This window comes from Pleurodeles waltl, chromosome 1_2 (assembly GCF_031143425.1).
Source record: "Pleurodeles waltl isolate 20211129_DDA chromosome 1_2, aPleWal1.hap1.20221129, whole genome shotgun sequence".
NCBI classification, from domain to species: Eukaryota; Metazoa; Chordata; class Amphibia; order Caudata; family Salamandridae; genus Pleurodeles; species Pleurodeles waltl.
This window is the reverse complement of record NC_090437.1, coordinates 318,406,196-318,433,902: the sequence shown is the minus strand read 5'-3', so window position 1 is coordinate 318,433,902 and position 27,707 is coordinate 318,406,196. Positions and strand designations below refer to the sequence as shown.

The 27,707-nt window shown below is 42.2% G+C and overlaps 1 protein-coding gene across 1 annotated transcript in view; it reads right to left on the bottom strand.

The window, feature by feature from the left end:
- The window catches only part of FREM1 (FRAS1 related extracellular matrix 1), a 684,067-nt gene that overhangs the window by 144,586 nt on the left and 511,774 nt on the right, over positions 1 to 27,707 (bottom strand). Inside the window, exon 26 of the mRNA XM_069238818.1 lies at positions 4,468 to 4,882. Coding sequence (XP_069094919.1) covers positions 4,468 to 4,882 — 415 coding nt within the window. The remainder of the gene's footprint in view (positions 1 to 4,467; positions 4,883 to 27,707) is intronic.

Genomic DNA, 27,707 nt, shown 5'->3' with positions numbered 1-27,707 from the left:
TTGGTCCTCTCATGCTTTCATCCTTTGAAAAGAACATCCTCCCGCTGGGTACCAGAAATGTGTCATCATTGTCCACGCACAGCTTTGGCAGTGAATTTAGAAACAGATGAATGTAGAATGTAGATACTACCCCATTACTGCATGTCGAGAAAGGTACCCTCTTTTGGGGCTCTAGAACAGCAGTTGAGTTAGTTAGACAAAATAACATGTTACATTACTCTCCCTTTGGTCAGACTAACCAGTTTTATGCCTATACATCTCAGATCTGTAAATGGCTACTTCTATAATGCACAGGGTACTTCTTTTCTGAATAAGAAACTGAAAGGTTTCCTGAAGTCTACCTAAAAGTCTGGTTACAACAAGTTGTGGCCAACCCTTCCTATACAATAAAGCACTGTTCAACAAATAAATGTAAACAGTATCAGCATGCTAAATGTGTATTCTTCTGTTTACTGTTAGTTCCCAAATGGTTGTGAGTTGGACTGCTAGCCGGGTGTAAACTCTGGATTTTGTGACTATCACCTACTGAAGTTTCTGAACTGCTGTATTCCTGTATGTTAACAGAAACAAGCAGCAGGCAGCGAATACCTACACATTAATACTTAAAACTCAAAGCTAACTTTCTAATTCACTTGCCTAAATTGTGATACTGTGTTACCCGAATGTGATTGGTAATTTTTAAGTTCATTGTTGGTATGTTGAAGATTGCCCCCAGACTGTGCTTGGTTGTTGCATTTCTGGCATGGTACATACCAGTGCATAGACATGGGGAAGGGTTGAGGGCGTGGCGGTCAGCATGGTACAGATCTGTATTACCATATGGGCAAACCTGACTCGTATCAAATGCCTAGTTGACCCGGTTTTCTGCTCAACAATAAATATCCATGCCCGATCACTTCCACACCTCACTCATGTGACTGTCAAGCCCTGCACCCACTGTCCAGAAACTGCCTTCTTATGACCACTATCATTGTCTCTCCCAGCCCGTGACAATGTGTCACTCTCTCTGACTTTTCGCTCTCAGCCTGTACTGCTTCACCATCTTGATTCCCTCCCCAGACCTCATTGACCCATCCTGCTTCTCTGTCCTTCCCTTGTTTCCCTCACTGCTGGCTACCATTTCAGAATCACAGACATTTTGATGCAGAGTCCATAGACCGCCCGTCCGGCTGATGTGGGTACGGCACCTACTACAGTAAAAAACACTGCAGAATTTCATGTCAGGAAAGTTTTGGCAGGAATAAAGAGTGTGTAAGTTCCAAACACCACAGCCCTCAGTTGACCACTGGGCTTCCTGTTCCATCCCCAGTTCCAGAGCAACCATGTGTCGGGACTAGACTGTTTTAAGCCATGTTGGGTGTATGTTTTCATCACTTCTGCTAAGAGCATCTTCCTTCCCTTAGTAAGAAAATAATATATTCATGTTACTCCAAAGCTTCACTAAGACTTCATTACGAGTGGTCACTTTATTCTGATGGGGCCGGTAACATGAATTATGAGATCCTTGGGGATACTACATATCTGCACCAGGAGATCCTGGTTGGTACAAGCAGCAAAAAATCTCCTAGTGAAAGTCAGCAGCAAACTATGGAATTGCTGGAGGAATGTATCCACAATTACCAATTCCCATGGTAATTCCTCACTTCTAAGTGAACCCTGAGGGTCCAGTTTATCATAGGCTGGATTTTCACTGCCCCTAGTGTTACTGGTGTCCCCTGTTTTGATAGCTCCAGGGTTGGAAAAATGCCGGCCAATATCATGGGTCACTGGGGACGATGTCCTAATGCTAAAATCCGCCTGTAGCCTCATGGTAGATAATTCTTATTTTGAGAAAAACTAGACTCTTGACCAATCCTGAATTTGTGCCTCATACTCCAGTGTCCAGGATTCGTCCTCTCTACATGTTTACATTCTCAAGCCCACTCTCACCCCTCTAATCTGGGAGCCATTTGATACCCAACATTCTCCATCGTGTCTTTTTCCTAAAATTTCCTATTGTCAGGATTCAAAGTGCCCCAGGTAGTGCGGAAAAATACATAAATGCAATCATGAAATCATAAAGCCTGAAACAGTTTCTACATGTTTAATAAAAACGAATTTGCGTCCGCTTTCGTGCACTTTATTTTCCTAATCTGGGGCTCAGGTGCAGCAACCATTTATAAGGGTAATGCTGCATGCAGCGATCTGATTATGTCGAAGCACTCCAGAGAGCGCAGCGAGTAGAAACACGGAGGCATACATTATCTTTTTGGACACAACTCAACTCCGACTCTGGTCACAGCCCGTGGTCAGAGGCTGACGGAAGCTGGCGTTAGTCAATCAGCTTAGAGGGCTGTGAAGGCAAGAGAGAGGCAACTCAAAGGGCAGAGACGTGGAAACATTTTGTGAATCCAGTTACCATGTTTAATTACTTGGCCAACGCTACAGCCATTCCATTCATCCACAGAACATTACTATGGCAGCCATCGCTGCCCCCGCTCAGCCCCCTCGTATATTAAGCACCGTGGCCCTGCACCAAAATCCTCAAATTACAATGGGACGACCATAAGCGGATAATACAAATCAAACTGGTGTCAGATGTGTTCCCTCTTCCTCCCCGGCTCGCGCCAGGCTCCTCAGCACCGTTGCGCAGCAGCTGGTGGATATGGAAATGAGAGACACCGCTGCTGGCTCCCTCGGAGCACAGTCCACCTGTGTAGACTGGGGGTGTTCCCTTTGTGTCTGAAAATGTTCACCTTTTGCCTTCCCCCCATATTTCACATCGACGCTTCCATGAGAAGGCGGTGTTTGTCGGGCTACCCCATATTCCACTCCCCATAAGGCTCACTAAGACACCCGTTTTGGGACGGGGGTCTCTAAATTGGTTAGCAAAGTCCTTATTGGAACGGAAGCAGCTGCGATCCGGCCCGGTGATGGGAGGAAGCTGCCAGCTCATTGCCAAGCAACACACACAGACAGTGGTGGCACGGTGCCCGCCATCCGGTGTGTCCTGCTTTGAATTCGGCGTCTTTCATCACTTAACAATTAGTGCTCGAATTTAAACACAACGAAGTTTATGGTGTGGACCTTCCTAAATTACTTTTAAAAAGCAAAGGCATGTATATTTCAAGGGGTGCTCATGCCACCTGGAGAAAGAAGCACTGACACGTGCATTGTGATTCTAAGGGGCACATTTACAAGAAAGAGGCGCACTGGTCCCGAAGTGGCACTTTTCTTGCGTCTCCCTTGTCCCACCTAACGATATCATAGTTGCGCTGTATTTACAATACGGCGCACCATGGAGGTCGTTAGGACAATAACGTCAAAATGTGTGACGCTATTGAGGTGCATTTCTGCACTAGCGTCAAAAATGTTGACTCTAGTGCAGCAAAGCACAGGGAGGCCTATTGATTATAATGGGTGCGTCATTTTAACACCTGCTCTGAGCAGGAGTTATAATTGACGGAAAAAAAATGGTGCAGTGAAATGTTGTAAATTTCACTGCACCATTTTTTCATGCCTTCCTGCGTCAGAACGCCCCCTTGCATACGTTATGCCTGACGCAGTCATAATGTGGAGCAAGGGGTTGCAAAGTGGCGCAATGCAATAATTGCGCCCCTTTGTACATATGAAATGGGGGAAAAGCCACCTTATTGGTGCCTTAGCATAAAAAAAAATGACGCTGTGGCGGCGTAAGGTGGCGCTAGGGGCTTGTAAATATGCCCCTAAGTATTTCCTGTCATATTCAAGAAAAAACACACAAAGAAAACAACAAGAAGGCTCTTTTGGTGTAGCAAGCTAAAGCAGTTCTGTATATCCTTGTCACAGCAGTCTCCACATATTAAAACATCTATCAGACACCATCACTTGAATTACACAATAACCACATAGTGCTAACTAAAGGTTGTAAGAGGCGTTTTATAAAATCTCTAATCCAGACTTCAGCAATTCTAGGCCAAGTAAGGCTGCAGGAAACAAGCGTTTGGGTCGCATGTAGCTAGTTGGACGAGTTATAAACTTTTTCTACCTTTGGTGAATGAGCACATAGAAAAGATAGTCTAGGGTTTTGGCTATTACCTCACAAATGCTGCTTGGATTCATTTGCCCACTTTTAAACACAGGACCTATTTTATGAGCAGTCAATGGCAGGTTACAACTGCTTCTTTAGAACAACACAGGAGAAATATTCTTTCTTTTTAGAACTGGTGGATATAATTATTCCAGAACATGGAGAAGTGTTCTCGATGTCAGCTTGCAATGAGATCATGATGCAGTAATCACATTAATTACTAGCTGTTGGCAGTGGGGCAGCATACGACACCCACGTTTTTTTTTACCACAGGTGTTGTTTTCACTGACTCACGCACATCGCTCTAACAATTATAATGCCATACTTTCAAGACTTCAACATGAAAATGTGCATGTACGTAAATGAAAATCCTTGTTAGCTGTCAAGTTGAAACAAAGAGAATGACTGCTGCTACTTGCCTGAATAGTGAACGCCACGGGTTCGCCTTGTACTTTCTCATTGATCAGGAAGCCTTGATTACTCCCGTCAGTGGCAACAAAGGTGAACCTGTCAATCTGAGAATCTCCTCCGCCATGTCTGTAGGCAATGTCCAGGTTGTCCACATCTTGCTGGGTGAAGTTGAGTTGCAGTAGCAAGGACCCTCTGCGGTGAAGCTGGCCGTACTGTGGGAGCTGTGCCAGGAGGAAAGTAAGGTTCTGCGGAGGGGTGTCCGGATCTGAGAGCTGCAGGAGCTGGGGGGAGATGAGGGCCATTGCACCTTCCATTAACCTTAAGCCCTTGTTCCTGGACACTGCGGGTAAGGCTCGGTCAGCCGTCTCCAGCATGATGTCGAAGGTCCCATGCTTGGTCCGCAGTCCATTGCTCACAAGAAATCTGACAAAGAGAGGCAAGGCATCCTTCAGCATGTGTTCATGTGTTCTTGTTTCACCATCTACAGAAATGAAACGATAATACACACCTTTACTCAAGGGGATGACCCTGTGGTGTATTTCAAGCAACCAGAGAGTAGATGGCTCATTCCCTTGATTGGACATAGAACTAGTCATCTGTTTGTCATTATAAGTCAGATCTCCTGGATCAATTATGCAGCCTTGACATTTTGTTTTACTCCTACATACATATGTTGTTCATTGCCTGTCCTGGAGTCTTCTTAGGTTATGTTTGTGAGAGTCACCCAAACTTGTAGCCTTTTATTATTTTTGGTTTTGGAGTGTTACTCTGCCTCTTTGTGAAATAAATACAATCTGACTTACCCTGAACCAAACTTAAGGAAATAATATACTTATTACAAAGGGAATAATGAATATGGCTACTGACAAAAGAACATTTTCAAAGAGAGTGACTAAGGTTATACTTTTAAAGACACAAGAGTCAAATGTAAGATTAAAATGTCTTTAAAGTGTGATTAATGATCTTGTCACAATGGCTTTCCCTTAAATGTGAATACAACTATGGCAGTTTAACATGCTACTTATCTGTAACAGCTGGTTTGCATTGTCTCTTTGCATTTCCGGATAGATGAAGCTAGTCCTATGACAGCTATTTCCTTGCTTCCTTTGGAACGTGGATGCCAGAGAGCAGAGGAATAAGCTGAGATCTGTTGGAGGGATGTGATCTTGAAAATTCATCACTAATACTGTTGCTTAATTTGCTAAGGCTATGTTTTCAAGAGTGGTTTGTTCTTGGGCAATTATCTGGCTAGTCTATCATTACATCATGGCACAGTGGGCAGGCTCCACTGTTGGCACAGTTACCTTTACAGAAAGTGTTCCCACTATGTCAACAGAAGCACTTTAAAAAATGTCACCTTAAAAAGATGCTTAAATTGGGCTGGTGGGCCAGCAGATAGGGCGGCCTATCCATTTTACTCCCAATGACACTTTACTTTTTCATGGAACAGCATACAATAAATGTGTGTATCCAGCTCCAATTTCTAGTTACGGGATAGAGAAGGGAATTAGGTAAGTGAATAAGACCTGCCCCTTCATTGTTATTGTGATAATGTACAAGAACGTGCTTGATATCTTTACAAACTTTCTCAGTGATAAACACCATGCACATCCAATTCATTGGACGACCAGAAATAATGGAGCACCTTTAGTAATCATCACTAACGTATATGTTATCTGCCAGAAAAGAAGACCCTTTCATGCTATGTAAACAAAAAAGGAGTACAATTAGCTGGAAGATGCCCTTCCATGGCAGCTGAGGCAAGTTAAAGATGCTTTTAAATATATGTTGTCTGAATGCTTCAGGGTGAGAGTCTGTTTATGTGAGAGAGAGTGTATATAAGTATAATGTGTGTGCATGTGTAAGTGGAGGTGAAAGGGTGTGTAATGTCACCACCGCTACCTCTGCCATTTCGATGAATTGACATCCAATGGTCATTCCCTTCCTAAAAGTCCCTCTACTGGTCCTTTAAACCTTCCAGCTACCACCCTATGTCCCTGTTGACATTCAAATCTAAACTCACAGAAAGCATAAAACTGTTTGCGCCACCCTTCATATCCCCTTCACAGATGTCACTTCTCTACAATTTGGATTTATTTAAGTAATTACTTTTAACCTAACACTAGAAATGGACTTAACCTCTAATTGATTATTTGATCTTCCACCTTGTCCAGTACATGAGCTATGGGAGGACCTGGCAGAACAAACTGTTAAGGATAGCCAGTCTGGCATCTGTACCTGTTCTTGTGAGTTATAATAGCATCAAGGTGTCTCATCCCCTGATTTGGGTAAACAGATTGAAAGCAAAGAGTCTGTTACTTACTACCATCAGACTTTTTACTGCCTCATAGCTGGCATGTGTACCTAGTTCCAGCTAGTGAACCATGACAGACTGCAGATAGCAGAGCTCTTTATGTGTCAGTAGCTACTCGGGCGCGTTACACAATTTCTCCCACAAGGAGACTGTCGTCTTGAAATTCGCTCTCCTGTTACTCTGATGAATTCGCCAAGGAGACTCTGAAATTGTTTATCGTGAAAAGAAGTTGCACAAAATCTGAAATCCCCTTAGTCTGGGTTTATTCTCTATAGTCAACAAAATAAGCACATGTGAAACAATGTGAAACTTCACATAGCCAGGCCACGGTAACTAATGCAAGATATTGTTCCAAGGAGGAATTTACATCCCTAGATAACCGTTTAAACATCCTTTTTCCCACAGAAACACGGGGGCATATTTATACTCTGTTTGCGCCGGATTTGCGTCGTTTTGTTTTTACGCAAATCCGATGCAAAGCTAACTCCATATTTATACTTTGGCGTTAGACCCGTCTAGCGCCAAAGATCTTGGAGTTTGCGTCATTTTTTAGCGTGGACACCTACCTTGCGTTAATGATATGCAAGGTAGGCGTTCCCTTCTAAAAAATGACTCTAAGGCATGTGCGCCTTATTTAAACTCCAGTGCAAAAATGACGCACGGGAGTGGGCGGGCCTTAAAAAATGACGTCCATCCGCTTTTGCGTCATTTTTTAACGCTTGGTCAGGGCAGGCGTTAAGGGACCTGTGGGCTCGGAAGGAGCCCAGAGGTGCCCTCCCATGCCCCCAGGGACACCCCCTGCCTCCCTTGCCCACCCCAGGAGGACGCCCAAAGATGGAGGGACCCATCCCAGGGAACTTAAGGTAAGTTCAGGTAAGTATTTTTTTTGTTTGTTTTTTTTTTGGCATAGGGGGGCCTGATTTGTGCCCCCCTACATGCCACTATGCCCAATGAACATGCCCAGGGGACATAAGTCCCCTGGGCATGGCCATTGGGCAAGGGGGCATGACTCCTGTCTGTGCTAAGACAGGAGTCATTTCAATGGGGGTTGGGCGTAAAAAAAAATGGCGCAAATCGGGTTGAGGCCAAAACTTTGCCTCAGACCTGACTTGCCCCATTTTTTGACGCCCAAGCTCCATTTTCCCCTACGCCGGCGCTGCCTGGTGTGAGTCATTTTTTTTTACGCACACCAGTCAGCTGCGCCGGCTAACGTCATTCAATAAATAAGGCGCCCGCATGGCGCTTTGGAATGGCGTTAGCCGGCGTTAACATTTTTGACGCACAACTGCGTTGGCGCAGTTGTGCGTCAAAAAGTATAAATATGGCCCACGGTCTCTTCAGTTCGAATGCATGTTATTAAGTTGACTTCCCTAAACAAAAAAAATACAGAGTTTGTTTAAACAACTCTCATAGACACCTTGATTTGGCCGTTTCCTACCTATTCAGCTGCTATCTTGGAGAACGTCCTATCATTAAACTTTAATACCTAATATAAAAAAGTGAATGCTTTTTGCAGTGCACTAGGTTCCTGCCAACTTATAGGAGGCTGTTTTTGCCACCTTGCTGACACAAATTCTCCATACTCTTTTTAAAATATGACTAGATGTTCCTCGGTACAAAGGGTCTTTATTTTTGCAGTTTATTGAAGGCTGAACAGTTTTTGATGCTGCTATTGAGAAAAATCTAAGTTAGACACCAAATATGTCTAACAGTAAGCATATTACTGCTTTTCCAAAGTTGGGCAAGCTCCTGGAAAACGTTACAGTACACATCAGCGAGGGTGCCTTTACAGTGCTGGTCAGTGGAGTTGCCTGGTTGATATGATAGCCAGCGGCATTTTCTCCATGAGGACGGGGGGCATCGCGCCCACCCCACTGTGAGCCACTGGTGAAAAACATAAAATGGCAATTAAATATTTTATTTTGTACCCGATATGAGCACTGCAGTGCCGCCATGGCTAATGCTCACATAGGCACATACCCCATGTTGCACTAGCAGAGGCATTACCTGCAGACCACTTACCATGTACTGACAAAAGACAATTTTAACTCTGCATTCATACAGGCACATCCTTGTTGGAGGCTGGCCCTCTATGTAGTGTGCAAAACGAGGCACACTGTGCAGGGGGTCCAGGCAACCACACATTGGTTTCCAGAGGTAAAAACTAGATAATCTAATGCTCAAATTTTTTAGGTACCTTGGTCGAGAAGTTAGGCCAATCTTGGAGAAGTCCAGAGCATTTGTTGTTCCCACAGTATCAATCATCCATCTCACACATTTGAAGGAATAACTTAACACCAATTTATAAAAATACTTCAGATAATTATATAATTTTTAAGACCAAGATTATCAAAATTGGTTAAGTTCTTTTTAAGATATGGATTTTTGAAGTTTTAATAACTGCAGTTTTTCGGTGCGCAATTACGCGCCATAGGAATCAATAGGCAGTCACTTTAAAATGCATATAAAATCACACAGTTGGTTTATTAGGTTCCGCTCTTGCAGGTTGGTCGAGGTCATCGGTGGGCACACTGTGTCAGCTGGAAAGGTTTGGGCGGCTCCCAGTCCCGGCGGGAGCATCACTGAAAAATCTCTTGGAGCTGGTGCAGGGCCACTGAGGAGGCCCACTTGGAAAAGGTCTGTTCTTGCAGATTTAAAGGTGGTGCCTGGGGGTCCCTTTGGAGTGTCGAGGTCGCAAGGGGTGAGGGACCCTTGGGGTACAGCTAGTTCTTTGTTGAAGGGCACAGGGCGGCCAGGTGGAGAGCAAATAAGTGAGCCAGAGGTTGTGAGCAAAGGAGCCCTATAGAGCTGGAGGTAGGTCCCTTTGTTGGTCACTTACAGGCTAACGGGGGCACTCAGGTGGTAGGTCCGGGTTGTTCCTAAAGTCCCTCAACTAGGGCTTCCTCCTGGTCATTTTTCAGCTCTAATTGAGCTGGTTTTCTTGGTGTCCAATGTCAACTGACCAGTACCCAAGGTATTGGTAGGTTCCGGTCACTAGAGGGCACAGTGCCACCAAGCTTGGCACACTTACAGGGTTTTTCCTTGTGTTCATCAGTGTGTTGTCAGGTCAGGCTGCGACTTCCGGTTCGAGAGATATCGGCCAGTCAGTGAAGTGACCCTCACTGGGTTGCTGGTTCTTGGTTTAATGTAGAGTAGTACCTCCACTCTGGAGGGAGATCTTAGACAACTGGTGAAGCCTGGAGGTCCCCTGAGTTTCTTGAGGTCAGTCCAGTGTCCAGCTCCTCCGCAGTGGTGATTGACGGGTCCTGGGTGCAGCAGGTCGGGTTTGACATCTTTTCTTTGTGCAGCGGGTCCACAGTTCTCGTGCCTTGGATCTTCTTTGGGATGGTCTTCATTCTGTCCTTTGAATCTGAATTCTTGGTCCAGGAATGCCCACTAAATACTGAATTTAGTGGGCGTTTTAGGGGGAAACCAGGTAGTGTCCGATGGGACACTTACCTTTGGGTGACTACACCAACTATAGTGACCACTTCTTGTGGGAGGGGTCACTTTCCTAAACTTAATTGCCTATTTTCCTTACATCTAAGATGGAGGAAAATGAAATGGATGATCCACCTCGCAGGCAACACCTTAGGGGTGATGCATGCCAGGTGGGGCCACTCTTCCTACCCTTTGTGTGGTTTCCTACCTTTGTGTCAGCCAAAAGTGGGGGCTTGCAAAGGGGGAGGCCATCTGCTGCTAGCAGGAGGCCTGGGGGTTGAGTTTCAAGGGTGGTAGCCCTTTGAAGCTCACCGCCAGGGCAGTGCACATTCCTGAGGGAGTAGGTGTTAGCTCCTCTACCTAGGAAGGGCATTGTTTTACAAACCATAGAGACAGGGCTCTCTCCTAAAGTTTGTATATTGGCTGTCTGGAGGCGGCATGCTGGATAGAACCGGTCAGCAACCGTGCCAGGATAGTTAGCTTTTGCAGGGGCACCTCGAAGGTGGCCCTGGGTACATTTAGGGATAAATCTAATAATAGCACTAGTTTGGATTTAATATTCTGAGTTGTTTGATGCCAAACATCCCAGGGTTCGGAGTGGCCATCATGTAGCTGGGAAACCTGTGTTAACCAGTGTCCAGCACATGTATTAAAATGGCTGCTCTGTTCACTCACTATGTCCCAGGTTAGGCAAGGACACAGTGGGAGCACATTGCTCATCCAGCTATGCCCTTACATATGATATGGTACACCCTGCCTTAAGGCTGTAAGGCCTGCCAGAGGGGTTTTCTACCCATGGTAAATGCAGTGTATGGTGGACAGGCACACAGGCAGTGTGCCATGTTGAGTTTGTGTTTTAGGTTTGCACCAGGACACTCAACCTGCAATGGAAGTGCTGGGTGCTGCTGGATGCAGGGCCCTAGAGGATGGCACAATCAATGCTGCTGCTCTCAGGGGCCTACCCCTAGAATCCTATGCCCTAGGCACATAGGTACCCACTTACTAGGGACTTATAGTGGTAATTAAGGATGTGTCCAATTGTGCCAACGTATCACAACCATTTTAGAGAAAGAGCTCCGCCCCAGAGAACCTGGTTAGCAGGGGCCCTGAGCACTACAACATCTAGGCTATATCAACCATTAGACAAAAAGTGGGGGCTAACCATTTCAAAAAGAGGCCGTTTCCTACAATCCCTAACAATGCACTCACAAAATATGGTGGCTTTCTTACCATTATACAAGCACACTGCTCATACATAGATACACAGCTCACTAAGGAGAAGCAGAGTTTGGACAGAGGATGGCATAGGAGACACAGGTTGAGTATCTGGTGCATCAGTCCACTACTGTAATCCAAAACTTTTGAAATAAGCTACGTGGAAGCCCGTATGTCCACTGAGGTTATCTAATCTCCTATCAGCCACACTTGGACTAGCACTACAGTTTATATGAGTATGATCTTTGTGGACTTTTGCAGGAAAGAGTCTTGGAATCAGAAAAAAGACCCACCTACCTTCTAAAAACAAGGTAGTGGATTTCTTTGTAGTGCAAGAATATGTAATAAAGAAAAAGAAAGAAAGAAAAATGTGCAGATTAAGTATAAAAGGCATTTGTTTAGATAAAAAATAAAATAAAAAGTAACGCTTCACACTAGTCTGCCATCTAGGAACAGTAAACAATGATAGAGTATGCAGAATACCATTTAAAGATGATGGCATGGTTTTGAAACTTACAGCAGTGATGGCTGGTCCCTCTGCATAAAAAAGTTGTGGTCCAGTAGCAATGGCAGCAGATCAGCTGGTACTCTCAGTATTTAATAAGACCAGTCTGCATTTGTAGGTGAGCTGTTGGGGGGGTGAACTAAAGAAAATATCTCATGATGTTGGATGTCTCTGGATGCCAAGTAACACAGACTAATCAGGCAACATACAGTTGCTCCGACCACCTGATATCCTTAAGACCAGCGGTTGTCTACTAGGCAGAGTCAAACATTGCCAATAAAGCCAATGGCTGAAGAGGGCTGTTACACTGCCCAGTTGCACATATGCTGTTCTGAAGAGCTGAAATAATATATGAAGGACACTATCTGATAAATAACTGAAGTGGTCATACCTAAAGCCCATTTTCTCCAAGCAAGATTATGTAATATGTTTTAGAAAGCATGAGCCTGGTGTGACAGCTAAAACAGTCTTTTGTGCAAACCATCAACACATAGTGCACAGGGAGCAGGAGGGCAGAAGGGTCCTTGGCTCACAGGCATAAGGCCTACAGCACTGGTCAAGGACACCACAGTCTTCTCCCGAAGGACATGGAACAAGTATGGTACTGCAATGTCAGCCAGTGCAAGCTTACTTCAAAGACATGGAACAAGTATGCTATTGCTGAGCCAGTCAGAGCAAGCTTCCTTCAACACATAAAACAAATGTGGTACTGTGGCATCAGTGCAAGCTTCATTTAAAGACATGAAATAAATATGGCACTGCAGGGCTAGTGCAACCTTCCTTCAAATACATAGTACACGTGTGGCACTGGAAGCACCATTTAATGCCTCCTTTAGATACTGTGAACAAGCAGTGTTAGACATGGCATCCTTGGTGTGGTTTCCCTTGACTTTTTGCCTTCTGATCTCCCACTCACACTGAGCAGGAGATCTCAGTCAAAGTTTCACCTTCAAACATAGTCGTTTTTCTGGAGCTTTTTCTGTCGTCGTCAGGAGAGGCTCGTCGTCAGGCCAGGATTCTATGCAACATTGCCAGCTTGGCTTAGTGCATGCTCCGGTCAACTCCTAGAAGTCTCATCGATGGACAGAAGCTCTGGAGCTTCAGCTGGATGAACCTGAAATTCAGGTCGGGTCGTGGTTCAACGTCAGAGGCTTGACTCTCGTCAACAGGTTGGTCACCTTAAGGAGCTTTCTTCCAAAGTTGCTCCAAACATCTGAATCTTCTTCCAGAGGTACTCCTCTGGGTCTGCAGTGGTCCACAACACCAATCCAAGGGTCTAGAAGCTCTGAGATTGTCTTTGAGATGTTGGGACTATGTCTGCCAGAATGCACCTGGCAAATCCTCTAATATCCAGCTGAAGGGCTCCTCTTAGTGAGGATGATGCAGGTGAAGCTCATTTAACCAGTTTCTTTCAGGAAGTCCCCTCCTTCACTTCTAGAAGCCAAGCACAGATCTTAGAGCTGTAGCTCCTCAGTGTGCAGTCATGCAGAGTGCAGTCCTTTGGGGTGCAGACCAGAGTTTCAGCAGGGAAGTCCTTCTTCTTCTTGTAGTTTCAGACAGGGATCTGAGTTGCGGGGTATCTCTCCAATATTTATTCTGTGTTACTGATCTGGCAAGCAGGGGGGCACCCCTGACCAATGGGATGCAGGGTGCCAACCTCTGGGGTGACCACTTCCTGAGAAGTGTGACATAAATCAATCCCAGGAAGCACTATTCTTTTAAATTCCACTGGTGTGGCTAAATGTCTTTAACACTCCCCTTTCAGCTTCTCTGCTAATCTAATTACTGAGGCTAACATCTGGCTGGGGTGGCAGGAAGTGGGGATGAGCCTGTGTCCTGTCCCAACTGTCATCCCCTCTTTAAAGCAAACAAACTCAAATGATAGATGGAATGCGGAACCAATCAGACATTCACCAACTATCACAGATCTGGGCTTAATCCATCAATTCTTTGACTCACCATGTCGCCCCAGTTTGGATCCAGCCATACGCAAATCAGTCTTGACCCTGTTCCTCATGGGAACAGTCCAGCCCGAAATGGCAGGCCAGGTCCTCTCTGGACTGGAAACAAGCATCCTGGGACCAGTTTCATTGTATCACCCTTCATCAGTCCGGCTAACTTGATTCCAGTGAGAATCCAACCCAATCCACTGAAGAGTCAATGCACTTCTCACCCTCTGAACTCCTCTGTGGGAGACAACTTCAGTCTTTACTTGAAATGGCATTGAAGCACTGGAGGAACACAAAAATAGGAGCAGAATATTCCAGAGCATACAATGTTCATTAAAACAGAGCTTTACGTCAATTTTGGAAGAAGGTTAGACATTTGTTAAATTCTGTTCAAAGTAGGTACACAACCTCCATGACTGAAAGGCTAAAGGCCAAGGGGCATAATCATAAGCCCCTAACACCACCTTGCACCACATTAGCGTCATTTTTTGTACACTAATGTGGCCCAACGAGGCCAAATTTCCCGCACCATATTTACAAAGTGCCAGGCATAATGTATGCAAAGGGGGCGTTCCCTCATTAGGGGGTGGGGGGGTGAAAAATGGCGCAAAGAAATCTAACAGATTTCCTTGCATCATTTTTTACTGCACTTTTAATGCCTGCTTAGAGCAGGCGTTAAATCAATAAATCAATAAATCAATAGCATCAATAAAAATGACGCTACTGCCCCCTACCCTGTGCCATGGTGCTCTGTATCCTATATACGGTGCACACATGGTGGTGTCAGGGGGACACTAAGGAGCGCAAGGAAAGTGGTGCTGAACTAGGTGCAGCACCACTTTACTTAAATATGCCCCCAAGTGTATTCCTTAGGAAATACAATTTTGGTGCCTTTGCTTTCTGTGGAAGAAATTATTGGCTAAATGCAGGGACTGTATCACATTAGAGAACAAATAATGCAAGTGAGCTATAAGCTAATATAACATCAGCTTTGGAACGTTATGTCAATCTGCTAAAAAATAAGAAGACCCTTGATGATTCTAGGTCCATCACTGACTTCCTACCTAGTAAGATATTCATCTCTGTATATAGAACTAATGCCCACTGACATCCCTATTTCAACATTAATACTTATCTGTGAGAATTTACAGGATAAACAGATTTGTGTACGTTATTAAAAAGAGTACAAGATTTGTTTTCAGAGAAACCTCAAAGAACAAATCTTATCTAAGATTACATTACCACTCAGCAATAGATTATAGTACTTCAATGACCGTATATACTACCAGTGGCAGAAGAAAGACTGGAGAAAGAGGTAGAGAGAGCATGTTGATGGATAAAATACTTCAACGTTATAGGAGTGCTTGCTGATCCCCAGTTGTGCTAGCTTCCAAAACACTTAGCAGCCTTTGATTTTGTACAGATGTCAAGATTGGTAATGCTGTCACTCACTTTGATACTTATCCCATGCAACAGGTGGATAAGCATATTGAATGGTTGGAACATGTCGCATATTTGTCCATTATATATTTGACAAAAGGGTACTTCAAAATTCCTCTTACACAGTTGGCAAAAGAGTAAACAGCTTTCCTGACTCCTTAAGGTCTGTACCAATTTACCGTTCTGCTTATTGGCTGGCCATAAAGTGGGCAGCAGAGGAAATATTATTTGTTGGGAAGGGCCTTTACTCTTTATGAATATTATGTTCCCTTGGTGTGGTCGGCTTATCAATACAATACTAATTCCTGTATTTTTAAAAGGTTTTTAGCGCTCCAATATTTTTCGTTACAGCATGTGCTTAGGGAAGGATGATTATTAAATAAAATTGATTTCTTATCATGAGTCCCCTCTCATGCATGGCTCGATCGATTATCCTATGGTGTAGAGGTATGTGAAAGGATCCTTATGTGGGACTGATCGTGAAAAAATAGATTTTGCCACTTAAGATGGGTAAAATGAAGGGAAAAGTCTATACAATAGAATCATATAGTAAGTATTAGGGGTGCTAACCCTTCGCTGGGAATGATGGCACATGAAAACAAGTACTGGAGATACTTTCACAGGACTTCTGAGTCACATGGATTTAAGGATGCTGTGAATTCTGAGATGCAAGGGGAAGGAGAGGAGAACAGAATCATAGACATTCTAAAAGCTATGAATAACTCCCACGTTCAGGTACCTAATGGTATTCCTGTTTTGTTACTGAAAATGGAACCTTCTGAATTGGATAAACTACTCAAATCTTTCTCTAATTGCATTCTTTCGAATTGTATTCCCTGATTCTTGGAGGGATAATCATATTAACAATTTGTATAAAATGGTGACAGATCTGTATCTTCAAATTATAATCCAATTCCCTTATGGAAGTCACAGAAAAAGTTTTTGCTAATGTACTTTTATCTGCGTTAGTAACCTGGTTTTACCTGTCAGCCAATAGGGATTTCAACCCTCCCGTACTACAATACACAACATCATATGGCACCAACTTTTATGCGAAGAATATGTAGAAAAACATAGAATGAAACTATTTGCAGCATTTGTTGATTCTATAAGAGCATTTGATCATGTTGATCATCTTAAAAATGCATCATTAACTTATAGGCATGCCTGAGAATTTGTTATATCGTATAATGAATCTTCTGACTAACAACTGGGTGTGTGTCTATTATTGGGATCAACTAATGAATTTTCATTTAGAATTCCTATTTTGAATGGCTTAAAACAAGGATGTGAATTACCCTCATTATCAATATCACTATACTTGTTAGATATACCAAGGCACATCAAGTTGTCTCACTAATTTATTCAAAAATTAGGAAATTAAGAAATGTCTATTTTGATGTATGCAAATGATTTGGTCTTGATGGATCTTACAACAGTTGGATTACAAAGGCAACTAGATGCAATAAATGTTTTTGCAAAGTTGCACAACTTACTGTTAGTGAAAAGTAAATGAAGCGCTCATGGACTAACGGCTCCATGAACATGGCATTTTAATCGAGAAAGGCTTGAGCTCATTAAGAGACTAAGGAGAAAATGTGGCAACTTATCATGGTCCAGCCACTGTAAAAACTAACTACCTGGTTAAAGCCAGATCTGTTGGGTTGGGCCTTCTTCAGTTTTCAGAACTTAAGGAAAAAGAGACGTTCCCTCCCTAATGAATTTTACACTGCAAAAATCCCTACACCTTACGCTATCGCATTATAATCACCTATTGCGCTGTAAAATTTCACAAAATAAAATCCCAACTGCAGAACATATATTTTGGTATTTGACAATCAACTCCAGAGGAAATTTTAAGATTACAAATGAGGATGGTTGCAATAACTTTTTGGGCCTCTATTCAACTGCCTCATTATATTTATCATTTGACAAAAAACCCATGAATCGATATTGAAAAGATTAATTCTGGTTGAATTATCAAATGGTATTGAGGTAAAATGTTCACTCACTAAATTAGTGTGTCCCTACTTTGTCTAAAATCACTAGAAAAAAACAACCTAGATGTTCTAAATGAAACAACTTTGACAAGAGTGAAATATGGTTGAAAATGATAGCTGAACAAAAATATGTTTTTAATGATTTATCACACTGTGTGACTGTTAAACGGCCACACTTAAGTTGCACTTTTGTAAGATTACTAGAAATTGAATGTTATTTAAAATCAAATCGGTTTTTTTTGGTTAGAAGATTTTATAAGAATTTCATGTATGGAAATCTCAGTATTGGTGAGAATGTGTGGATGGGTGATGAGATGAAAAATGACCCTGTGGTTTTGAGTTTTGTGCAGCAGATAGCCAAAATTCAAATAATGTACGATCTTTTGGTCAACATGAATAGCTCAACAAGAACGATTTTAAGACCTGTTTTTTGTAAAACTGGACCTGCAGACCTCTTCAGAAGCTTTGTTTTCGTTATTTTATCCACAAAAACAGTTATTATTTGCTATAAGCAATTTACATGTCTCAAATGGTTTATTACATTGTAATTGCTTATCATATTTGATTGTGTATAGTAACTTTATGGCTAACATTTCTGTCGGAATGCAGAAATAACTAAAAAATGGAGAGAACTGTGCTTTATCTTGCCACAGGTTTGAGTCATAAATTTGCATTGAGAGTTTATGTGCCTGCTGCAAAGCACATCGTGTAAAATGCCGATCATGGATTTGTGCATTTTATGTAGCTAGAAAAGTTGGTTACTGCTTTTGACACAGACATCCTTTTATAACCTGCAGTTCATAAGTCATAATCCTTCTTATATAGCTCAATGAGCTATGAGCCTGCACCATGGAGCTGCACAGCATGGGATCGGAACATTATGGCTTTTTTCTCAATCTGTCGTTATTCTAGGATTGTTAAAAACGGTGCTTGGGTAGTAATAAAGTCTTATTAGTGCAAAAAATCCCAACAACTGATTTACGTTGGAATTCCTGACTTTGAGTTTGTCCCAACCATGCAGTCTAGACAAATAATATCTATTTGTATGGACGATATGTGACTCCCACACCTTCAAACCATCAAAGGCTTATGTTACATTTCCTTTACATTTATTTGCACACTTGTATCACTTTGTGTCTCTGTATAATGTGTGTGTCTAATGAGCAGTTATAAAATAATTAAATTTAAAAAATAAATAACCAGTGCTATTTAAATAATTTGTATAATTACCCATACAGATAGATATAGCAGACATTCTTAAAGTGCATTCAGATTTCTTACATACAGGGGTTGAAAAAAGTCAAAAACCTGCCTGTAAGTCATAAATTCTCTTAAGTACCTGTGAAGTGATAACAAGCGGTATGCCTTTGTTTTTTTCCATAGCATTAGCATCTGGGTGTTATGCTCCAGGTAGTTCTCAGCGAGGATGATATCTGAACAAAAGAAGGGCTTGTGTCCCTTTACAAGAGTCCTTTGTTTAGGGCCCAGCTGGAAGTGAAAATATGAAAGTCCCCACAATTCCTGCAGGTTGGTGCACCCAACCTGGAAATCAGACAACGCACAGGCACTGTTCAATGTGTTGCAGTGTCGACATATTACACCGGCAAACGTAGGCATATTTCACTGTGGCCAACCTGGATCCAGCTCAAAAACAGCTGCCAGGTCTGTGATCCTGTTGGATACACCTTATTGTCTACACTGCCTCCCAGCCTTGTCATTACTTGATTTTTTTTTTAGGTGGGAAGCAGGTTGCCTGTCTATGAGGTGCACACACCGTATTCTGTAAAGGACTGTAATAAGCAAGTCGATGAGGAACTAAGGATGTAGGTTCGGCAATAAAATGATCCTTACTAAAAACACAATTACTCAAAGAAACTACAAAGTGAGCCATTTTTACTGATTATAATAAGTAAACCTATGGATGACAGACCTTAACTTTCAGATGCCAACTATTATGACAAACGCCCTTAATTTATTTCCCTCGTGCACCAATGGAAGCCAAGTCTGCCATCCTCTCATGACGAACCTTGAGGGCAACTGTCAAGGTTCTACAAAAATAGCCGCACGGCTTTGCAACGCCATTGCTCATGCTCTGAGCGATCTGCAGTTCCATGGCAATCGAATTGGCTGCAGGAAACGCCATCTGCCGTGGAATTTAAAAAGAAGATGCAAAAATCCTGAACAAAATGGGAGAAACATTAAAGGGTGCCAGCTCATTGCAGAATCAAGCCAGCGTGTCAAAATGGAGGCCATGCGCGTCCCCTTTCATGTTCTCCTGGCAGCACCTGATGTCAGGCCTGCTAATCACTCGGTGTCATCTGTCCAAACACGCAGTGCAACATTTCCCTTCCAGACCAGCAGCAGCAAACAATGCTGGGAGATTCCTGACTAGGAAAAGTGCATTAGTGGAACATAAAATCCGATCATTTGAAAGCCTATTAATTAATGTTGTTCCTGCTGTTCGAAACGGGTGCAGAATGCGGCCATGATCGCGCCATATTAACAGCCCCGGTCTCTGCCAGATCTGAACTGGCAGAAATGTTAATTAAACGTGTTAAAATTAACAGACCTTTGTCTTAGAGGACTTTAATCATATTTTCATTAAAACGGACATTCCACAATAGTTTGGATCAATAAGTGTCTTAGACAAAGGGCTTTACGTTGCAAAGGTTGGTCTGGTTTGATCAGGTGTGGTGGTGATGAGACCATATGCGCTGTGCGGAAAGAGAAAGCAAGACCCCGACATATTGCAGACACGAAAGACAAAACACTTCTGTTTTATTCTCCTATGGATGTCAATCTTCCACATTCTATTTTGTATGGAAGGGAACGTCCGTCATCTATGTAACTATTTCTCAAGTCGCGTTTCCGGATCCACTCAGTGGTTATTAGGATAATACGAGATATCAGACTTTCCAGCAGAAGCAAAACCATTTTTTAATCTTTTAATGGTGGGGTAGAGTAATCCTCAAGCAGGCACGCATTCTCACAAGTCATACACGGGTAAACGTGACTGCCCCAGTTGGGAACTGACCTTTCAAATAGCTGATGAACATGCTGATCTCAGAAATTCGACAGCATACAGTGTTTTCATGAGATGCCCGCATACTACAGGCAATTTTACAAATAGGTTTACACCACTTCCTCACTCTAATCCCTTAAGGCTTTACACCTCAATGAAGTATTACATTTTTTGCATATAGGCGTGAAATTCTCTTTTTTTCTTTTTTTTCCATGTAGCATTTGGGCATATTTTAGGTCTTATTTTGTCAGATTGGTTATGGAAATCGTACCACAAGCCTTTAACTGTCAGGTACATGTATATTTAAAAAATATTATAGCACGTGTTTAGCGTTTGAAAAATTGCGTTTGATTTGCAATTCCAAAATCTTGATATACAGTTCTTTCTGAAACCTGATTAAGTTGACTTTTTATGTCCTAAAAGCATATCTTTGCTTTTATGAAACGTGAACATACTCATGAGAACCTTAAACAATGAAATTGAATTTGGAATTTAAAAATCGCTCACTTTTGTATTTTTCCAAAGTACCTTTAACATACCACAAATAAGACATTATGGCCCAGATTCTGGTAGGAGATAGGCAACGCAGCACAGCCCCCAAAGTTGCTGGGCTGCGTTGCGTGACAAGGAGAAAGCAGGCGAGTGCCATATTCTTATAGAAAGGGCACTCTCCTCCCCTTTCCCTAGTGCAGGCGCTGTTTCAGCTGCAGTGCGCCACGCACACACCTGAACGCCATAGTGCTAGGGTGTGTGCGTGAGTCTAGCATAGGTTTTGACCAAAAAGGGTATCCTTCTTGTAAAAAATACTATGCCAAGACGAGTGCAAATACTTTTCCCACTTTGTATGTGTTCTGTACAGTGCAGCACACATGGAAAGCCAGAAAAGCAGGGAGAAATAAAAACATTTCTCCCTTTTGTGCCTTCTTTTAAAAGGCATTAGTTTTTGGAGCTAAACCCTTTCATCTGATCTTTCAGAATAGAGTTTTGCCTCAAAAAGCATGGTTGTAGCACGGGTATGCTCGTGTATCGCCCAAAAAAGTTTAGCGTAGCGTTAGCGTTAAAAAAGTAACACTAACTCATTGCTATAGCTTTTAGAATCTGGGCCAAAACGAGTGCTAAACGTCTGCAATTGCAATTTGTTCCATTTCTTGTTATTCTATAAAATGACGTATATATGTTGTCCAATTCGCACAATCTTTTGATTACCAAGACAAGAGAGGTCACACATACTATGATGTTATGTGCCACCGCTCACAGCACAAATAGGAGCTGTGTGACCCAGATTACAATTACAGGGCATATCCTATGTCTGTTAAATTCCAGTTTGCGACTAAAGTGTAAAAACAATTAAGGCACAAAAGGCCATGGGCCAGATGTAGCAAAGGGTTTTACCCATTCTGTCTCTATGGGAAAATGTGTTTGTACATATGGCCCCATATGTACTAACAGTAGTGTTTGTGTGATTCGTTATACTAATATACTAAAGTGTGTTTAACCCCTTTTGTGATTCCAAGTGGGTCACAAATAGACCTACTCATGAATACCAATGAGGAAGGTCTCAGCTTGAAATACATTGGGAATCACAAAAATCACAGGTATGGTGGCTTGCTGGGATCAGCAGACCACCATGTCTGCGAATGCTTTTAAATGAAGCAATCTTTTTTTTTTTTTAATGCAGCCTGTTTTACTTAAAGGAAAATAGGATGCATTTTTTTTTTTTAATGAAAAGTTTTCTTTTAATTTTTTAAGAGTAAGCAGTGGTCCTTGGGACCTCTGTCTGTTCTTAAAAAATATTTTTTTAACCATTCGCAAAGGGGAAGGGGTCCCTTGGGGACTCCTTCCCATTTGTGATTGGGTGACCACCAACTTTGAGCTGGTAATAAAGTGTGAATGTTTTGCGACCGCATTTTGGTCGCAAAACATTTGTTTATGCCATTCAGATTCGGTATTAGGAAGGGACGCCCTCAACACCTCTGTCACAAATACCGAATTGCGCAAACCAAATAGCTACATTCCAAAAAGCATTTTTCTGGTCATAAATGGGCCGATTCTGCTATTCGGGCCATTTGCGACCAAAACAAATGCTTTGTACGTCTGGTCCAGAACAAGCACAACACAAGAATTTGTCTTCCATGATTTGTGTCAGGTAAAACCTGCTGCAATTTGCCGGTGCAGATTGCACTCTATTCCAGTTTGGGCAGCTCAGACTAGGTGAAAACATATGCAAACAACATATACACATCCACTCTATGCAATTCGAAATAAGTAGCAACTTGGGCAATCACTAAATAATGCAACCCACCCCCCACCTTGAGGTAGAACATGCAAGGCAGACAGCACCGCTTCTAAAACATGGAGTTGTGGTTGCACATCCAGTTTTCAGACCAGCCCACAGCTCTCTTCTTTGTCTGGGTACACATGATGAACGGGCATTGTCCAGAGGTCACGACAGAAGCAGGTCTCACCTTTGCTTTTCATTACTCATTCAAAATACTCTTGGCTGGAAAACAATGTAATGTCAGGATGAATGATGAAAAAATACCTAAAGGTACTTATCCAGCTAACAAAACTGTTGCAGGGACAATAATTGTATGACACCTGTCCCAGTGTCATAATTATGATGCTAGAATTGATGCTTCTTGGTATCATTTAACAGCTTGAAATACACCCCATGTTGCAACATCCTGTCTGCACTTAATAGTCTGAGCCTTTCTGCATTAAAGAATGCAATGAAGTTTAATGCTGGCCTTGCGCCATTCCAATGCCACATTAGCGTAATTCTTTTTACACTAATGTGGCAGTGGGAGGGGAAAAATGTCATGTCATATTTACAAAGTGCCGCAATGCTTGCATTGTGTCACTTTGTAACCCCCTGCGCCACATTATGGCTGTGCCAGGCATAATGAATGCAAGGGGGCGTTCCGGCGCTAGGGGAGCATAAAAAGGGCACAAAGGAGTCTATGAGACTCCGTTGCACCATTTTTATCGGCATTTTTTAACACCTGCTAAGTGCAGGCATTAAAAAGATTGTCCCATTGCTTACAATGGGCCTCTGGGTGCTTTTGGAGGATTAGTGTCATCATTTTTTACGCTAATCCAGTAAAGCGCCGAATACAGGGCTACCATGATGGCATTAGGTGGGTGCTAAGGGGCGCAAGAAAAGTGGTGTTGCACTAGGTGCAGCGCCACTTTTCATAAATCAGCCCCTTAGTTCAAAGGTAATCACAAACAGTTGGAAAGTGAAAGAGGAAAATGGAGGGAGGGTGGGGGTATTTATTTTGAAAATAGAAAACAGCCCTCAAATACAGTGCATGGGTGCATGTATACATGTGCACAACAGGAAGAAGGAAATGTAATTTCATCAGTTAGTTAGGCCCGAAAAGCTTCCCACAGAGCATCAGTGAATGAAAGCAAGACTTCCTTAATTTTAAAATGATTGTATGGCCTGCAGCCTAGTAGGCCAGTTCGTTACCGCCGTAGAGTATAATGAGATAAGAGTCTCCTTACCTTCCCAAATGAAAGTGCAAACCTTATAGAGAGCAAATTTAGTCGTGATATTAGAGGCTAAGAACACTGCCTTCTGATAGAAAGGAGAAAGATAATAAGTAGTAAAAATGTGAGAGGGGAAGAAAAGCATTAACCAGAGTGGTGCAATTAAAGACTGACGTGCTGTGCGTTTGTTTCACCTCTAGTTGTAAAGGGAAAATTATTCTGCCATTTTGTGGCTGAGTCTGGTAAATTCTTCCACGTGATGGGTGAGCCTGGAAAGGGACCAATGATTAAATATCATTTTTATTTTAGGACGTTTATCAATGTGCTCCTGGTGACATTAACCTTAATTCAAAAACAACCCACTGCGTACAAATCATTTTCAGTCTTCTTTTTTAGCTTCCATGGATACAAGTGAGGATAAGTTAAATATAAATTTTTGATCCAGCTGCACATCCCTGGGTACGTGGGAGAGATGCATATGAATTTAGAAAAGACTCAAATAAATTGCAAAACCTTTGTTACAGACAGGAAACTAGTTTAGACTCACGTGCTGTTCATCGGCTATGAAGCAGTATCCCCCCTCGGGTGGGAGGTAAGGATCACACAAAGGACCAAATACATGCTTTTACACGGATTGGTCTGCTGTGGCCTCTCTCCTTGACTGCACTTCCACACGGTAGTGTTTAATGAACTTGTGTAGGGACAACCAACATTACTTAGAAAAGATCGTTGGGAAAAGATAACAGGGAACCATTTTATTCCTTGTAGAGTGTGTTCTTGACTTAATTAAAAACATTTTCCTGCTAAATTAACACAATTCGATTGCTTCTAAAATTTGTCGGGACAAAGTTCAATTTGTGACAGTTTAAGCTTGTGATTGAGTAATAGAAGAGATAAAAAATTGTTGTGACTGGCTTCTTAGATGTTTTTCTCTCTTTGTAATAACCTACAATGCTCATCTAGTGTTTATATGCCCCTTTCACCTTGTGAGGAAGGCTCTTTGAAAAGTACAAGCAGGTGTATGATTTAAGTGATACTTAGGTGAAGTTTTAGGATTTCTTGGCAGGACAGCTTTATTTAGATGTGCTACAAGAGCTTGTCGCTCATTAACGCTCCATTATGATGTGACTGCTGTAAGAAAGACAGCTTTAAAAGTAAGGTGTTATAAACTTGGCTTATGCATGGTTTCAGAAGATGGCTACATTAATGCACCAGGATCTACATTTAAATGACAGTGTGATTATGGCAATGTCTAGGAATGTTTTGATCTGAGAAGGAACTGGTAATTATTTTGTATAGTCACTGTAAACCCTAACCTTTAAAGTAACAGAAATACTTGGTTGATACATTCCTGACACTGGTAAATCTGGTTAAAGCTACATGTAAATTCCTCTTTCCCTTAAGCGTGCTGCCAGCACCGCAAAACACTTTATAAACAGCCTTGTTGCAGGGTTTGGGCTGAAAGGATCTATTTTGTTCTAATAATGTTTGCCACTCATCACAACGAAATTGTACCGTGAGTGCTTTACTTGCATTAAGGATGTGGAAATATGCATCTTTTTAGTCTATTCTTGCCCACTAGTCGGTTTCCTGCAGCAATGATTGCAATGATGCCTATTTGGATGCTGTTTGACATGCTTGTTTACTGGATATAGATTAACTGTTGGTGGGAAAATCTAGTTTTTCTTTGGGTTGTGGATATATGTCATTTTCTCTACCACCTTTGAACTTGTTTTAGGGCCAGCACCTATCTACTGAAAGAATCGATCTGTTTGCGACCAACAAAAAGCATTTCCCTATGTACAAATCCCTATTTTGCGAGTAGGTATGCAGTTACAGACTTGCATGACAGGGTTTTTCGACTCGAAATTAGGAAGGGGCAATCCGAGGGCATCCCTTCCTAATTGCTACTCACAGGGGGATGTATGGTTGTTTAGTGATGGTGAATGTGGATGCAAAACAATCACAGTTAACACCAATTTCAACCCTCGCAGTTTGCGATTCACAAACATATTGCAAATTTGGGGGCATATTTATACTCTGTTTGCACCGAATTAGTGTCATTTTTTTTTACTCTAATTCGGTGCAAAACTAACTCCATATTTATACTTTGGTGCTAGACCCCTCTAGCACCAAATTTATGGAGTTAAAGTCATTTTTTGAAAGTGGAGACCTACTTTGCCTTAATGAGATGCAAGGTAGACGTTCCCGTGCAAAAAATGACTCTATGGCCTTAACGCCGTATTTAGGGGTATATTTATACTCTGCGGCATATTTATACTCTGTTTGCACCGAATTAGCGTCATTTTTTTAACTTTAATTCGGTGCAAATCTAACTCTATATTTATACTTTGGTGCTAGACCCCACTAGCACCAAGGCCCTGATTTAAACTTTTTTTGCACCGCATTAACGTCATTTTATGACGCAAAAGTGGCGCAAACTTACAAAATATTGGCCCTTATTTATACTTTTTGCTGCAAAACTGCACTAACTCAGTTTTGCACCAAAAAGTTTAGCACCGGCTTGCACCATTTCTGTGCACCAGCCGGGCACCATATTTATGGAATGGTGCAAGCCGGTGCAAAGGGTAAGCTAGAGTTTAAAAAAATGACTTTAGTAGTCGGTGGGGCTGGCAGTATAGAAGAAGAGGGTTTAGCACCAAAAATGGCTTTAGGCAGGTTAGAGTAAAAAAAAAATGACTCTAACCAGATTAGCGTCATTTTATGGTGCTAAACCTACCATGCCACATGACTCCTGACTTAGAAAAGGCAGGAGTCATGCCTACCACCCCAATTGTAATTGTAATTGTAATTGTAATCGTATTTATATAGCGCTTACTACCCCTGACGAGGCGTCGAAGCGCTTTTCGATGAGTAGCACGCTACTCCGGTACCCAACAAGAATTAGTGATGGATTAGTATAATTTAATAAGGAGTACAGATTTAGTATTATTATGAGTTAATTTGAGTTGCAGATATGAGAGTTTGTTAGTTAGATTGACTGGAGTAATGGAGGGGTGGAGGAGGAAAAAAATCCAGAAGTGTTAATTGGGAGTTTATCCTTCATTTACTCAATCCAAAGGCTTGAGATGAATAATAGGGGAGCGGAGGGGAAAGAGGATGTGGATGGGTTAGGGAGAGCATAGAAGTAGGGTGAGAAGAATGCAGGAGAATTTAGTAGGGTTGTGTGGGAGGTCACAGAGGTAGAGTGAGGTTTGGTGAGTTAGATGTGGAGGTGGAGGGGAAGAGCTTAGGCAGAGATATTTAGGAGATGAAAGTGGTCGAAGGGATTTGGGATGAGTCAGAGTGAGAATGGAGGATAGTTTGATAGAGACATGACATAAGAGTGATGGGTAGATAAGTGTGATAAAAAGAGAGCAGAAATTCATAGATATCAGGAGCCATGCAATGATCCACAAACATGCCAGGCACAGAAACAACATATACACATGCATACACATATATATATATATATTTATACACACACACACATGAATAAAACACACATATGCACATACAATACATAATTAGAATCATGGGAAAAAAATACTTAGTCAGACAGGTTTAAAAGAGTGTGTGTGTATTTTATTGTTATTGGTTTAGTTTCTGTAAAATGAGCATTTTGGCCTACCCAACCGGAGTATTTTCTACGAGTATGTCAGTAAGTGTTACCTAGCATGTTTTATACGCCCCGTTTATATTGTACAGTAAGAGTACGTGATGGGCCATGGGGTAAAAAACGTCTCCAGCAAACCTTGTGTGCCATTGGCAATGTGATTGTTACTAGTGCGTCTTTGTGGATATGTCCTCGTGCTTCTGAGCATCAACAACGCACCACCGGAATCGGCGGTAAACGCAGTGGGGTCGTTT